The sequence below is a fragment of the Aquarana catesbeiana genome, linkage group LG06 (genome assembly GCF_042186555.1).
Source record: "Aquarana catesbeiana isolate 2022-GZ linkage group LG06, ASM4218655v1, whole genome shotgun sequence".
Classification (NCBI taxonomy): Eukaryota; Metazoa; Chordata; class Amphibia; order Anura; family Ranidae; genus Aquarana; species Aquarana catesbeiana.
This window is the reverse complement of record NC_133329.1, coordinates 77859719-77862477: the sequence shown is the minus strand read 5'-3', so window position 1 is coordinate 77862477 and position 2759 is coordinate 77859719. Positions and strand designations below refer to the sequence as shown.

Genomic DNA, 2759 nt, shown 5'->3' with positions numbered 1-2759 from the left:
CAAGTGGTTAAATAACAAAAAATCAGATAGCCCCCTGGGTTACGGGGGGGTTACCTTGCGGGCGTGCTCCCGAGTCCAGCATTTGCGTCCATAGAGGCCCGAATGCAGGACTCGGCCCCGCGTCACTGGATTTGATTGACAGCAGTGGGAGCCAATAGCTGCGCTGCTATCAATCTATCCAATCAAGAGCCGAGAACCGTAGGCAGAGAGACAGTGCATCCCCGTGGGTCAAGTTCTAGGACTCAGGTAAGTAAAACGGGGGGGGGCTGGGGACCGGTCACTGCCAGGTGTTTTTTCACCTTAATGCATAGGATGCATTAAGGTGAAAAAACACGGTAGGTTTACAACCCCTTTAAGTGAAGAGCTGCATGCTGGAAGCTCTCATCTACATTTCCTTCTACTCTTCACAACTATAGAAATCCAGCATACAGAATATTTATACAGCTGCTCTCAGAACAAGGGAAATAGCAGCCATCTTAATCACATATTTTGAACAATATTTTTTGAAACAAACAACTTTATCTCATATCTTTGATCTTATTTGAAGCTACATTTATTTTGTATTTGAATATACAACTTTTGTAAGTATTTTTGGAACTTTTCTGTGGGAATAAATCACATGGTTTGAGTTAAGCTGACTCAGTCATACAACTAAGAAATTTGTCTCTCAATTATAAAAGAAAAGGCAATAGAGTCTTTTCACAATTTTATTGACTTTTAACAACATGGTAGTGGCAAACCTAAACCTCATCCCTACTAGTGAGTGCTACAACACAAGTTTCCGCAAAGATCTCTTAATTTCTTTGTTTCGTAGACTATATATGAGAGGGTTCAATATGGTGATAACTGTGGTGTAGAACAGGGTTAGGATCTGTTCAAGTAAGTCATAGCGTTCTGATGGTGGCATAGTGTATACGGATATAGCAGATCCATAGTAGATGGCCATAACAGCGAGGTGAGGTGAACAGGTGGAGAAGGCTTTACTTCGGCTATCCTTAGATTTAATGTGTTGTATGATCCTGATAATTTTTACATAGGACGTCAAGTTGCACATAACTGGAAACAGTCCAAATACTAAATACTCTGCATACATGACAATGTAAAACATTTCAGTACCACCACAGGAAATGTTAATGAGAGCTTTAGCATCACAGAAGAACTGGTGAATGGTAACAGAAGAGCAGAAAAATATTTTTAAGATTGAACTTGTAATTAAAGATGAATTTACACTCCCTCCAATCCAGATGACTGCTATAAATAACTTGCAGAGTTTCTTATTAAGTATACAATGATAGTGTAAAGGGTGACAAATTGCAACATATCGGTCAAACGCCATCATAAATAGAATGGTCACTTCAGCAGTGTCTGTAGTAAACATAAAATACATTTGGATAAAGCATTGTGTAAATGGCATTGTATTATTCCCAGAAAATAACATGTAGAGGAGTTTTGGAATGGTAACAGTTGTATAAAAAATATCAACAACAGACAAGTTCAAGAGAAATAAATACATTGGGGTGTGCAAATGGATATCCAAACATATCACTGTAATAATAACTATATTTACCAGCATTCCAATTAAATAGATGAAGGAAAAGTAGACAGCGCTACAGATGAACAATTTTTGTTCAGTTTTCATGAAAAATGGTAGAATGTGCACATCTAGAGAAGATGTAGTGTTTTCAATAAGATATGGACACATTTCTACACAAAAACAAAATATCAATTTTTTTAATAAGCTGCAGAGTTAAAAAAAATACACCATAGTTTACTTTTTATATACAGTAGATAGATAGATAGATAGATAGATAGATAGATAGATAGATAGATAGATAGATAGATAGATAGATAGATAGATAGATAGATTGATTGATTTTTCACTTTGTTATATTGCAGCCATTTGCTAAAATCATTTAAGTTCATTTTTTTCCCTCATTAATGTACACACAGCACCCCATATTGACAGAAAAACACAGAATTGTTGACATTTTTGCAGATTTATTAAAAAAGAAAAACTGAAATATCACATGGTATTCAGGCCCTTTGCAGTGACACTCATATATTTAACTCAGGTGCTGTCCATTTCTTCTGATCACCCCTGAGATGGTTCTACACCTTCATTTGAGTCCAGCTGTGTTTGATTATACTGATTGGACTTGATTAGGAAAGCCACACACCTATCTATATAAGACCTTACAGCTCACATTGCATGTCAGAGCAAATGAGAATCATGAGGTCAAAGGAACTACCTGAAGAGCTCAGAGACAAAATTGTGGCAAGGCACAGATCTGGCCAAGGTTACAAAAAAAAATTCTGCTGCACTTAAGGTTCCTAAGAGCACAGTAGCCTCCATAATCCTTAAATGGAAGAGGTTTGGGTTGACCAGAACCCTTCCTAGAGCTGGCCGTCCGGCCAATCTGAGCTATCGGGGGAGAAGAGCCATGATGAGAGAGGTAAAGAAGAACCCAAAGATCACTGTGGCTGAGCTCCATAGATGCAGTCAGGAGATGGGAGAAAGTTGTAGAAAGTCAACCATCACTGCAGCCCTCCACCAGTCAGGGCTTTATGGCAGAGTGGCCCGACGGAAGCCTCTCCTCAGTGCAAGATACATGAAAGACCGCATGGAGTTTGCTAAAAAACACCTGAAGGACTCCAAGATGGTGAGAAATAAGATTCTCTGGTCTGATGAGACCAGGATAGAACTTTTTGGCCTTAATTCTAAGCGGTATGTGTGGAGAAAACCAGGCACTGCTCATCAC

The 2759-nt window shown here is 38.7% G+C and overlaps 1 protein-coding gene across 1 annotated transcript; it reads right to left on the bottom strand.

Annotated features, from left to right (window-relative positions):
* Positions 1–766: 766 nt before the first annotated feature.
* Positions 767–1681, bottom strand: LOC141147641 (olfactory receptor 2L3-like). The gene has a single exon (XM_073634869.1). The coding sequence runs from the start codon at positions 1637–1639 to the stop codon at positions 767–769; it is 873 nt and encodes a 290-aa protein (XP_073490970.1). The 5' UTR covers positions 1640–1681.
* Positions 1682–2759: the final 1078 nt, after the last annotated feature.

Bases quoted from the DNA above. Each gene is read 5' to 3' on its own strand.
- LOC141147641 (XM_073634869.1), bottom strand. From the start codon at position 1,639: ATGAAAACTGAACAAAAATTGTTCATCTGTAGCGCTGTCTACTTTTCC.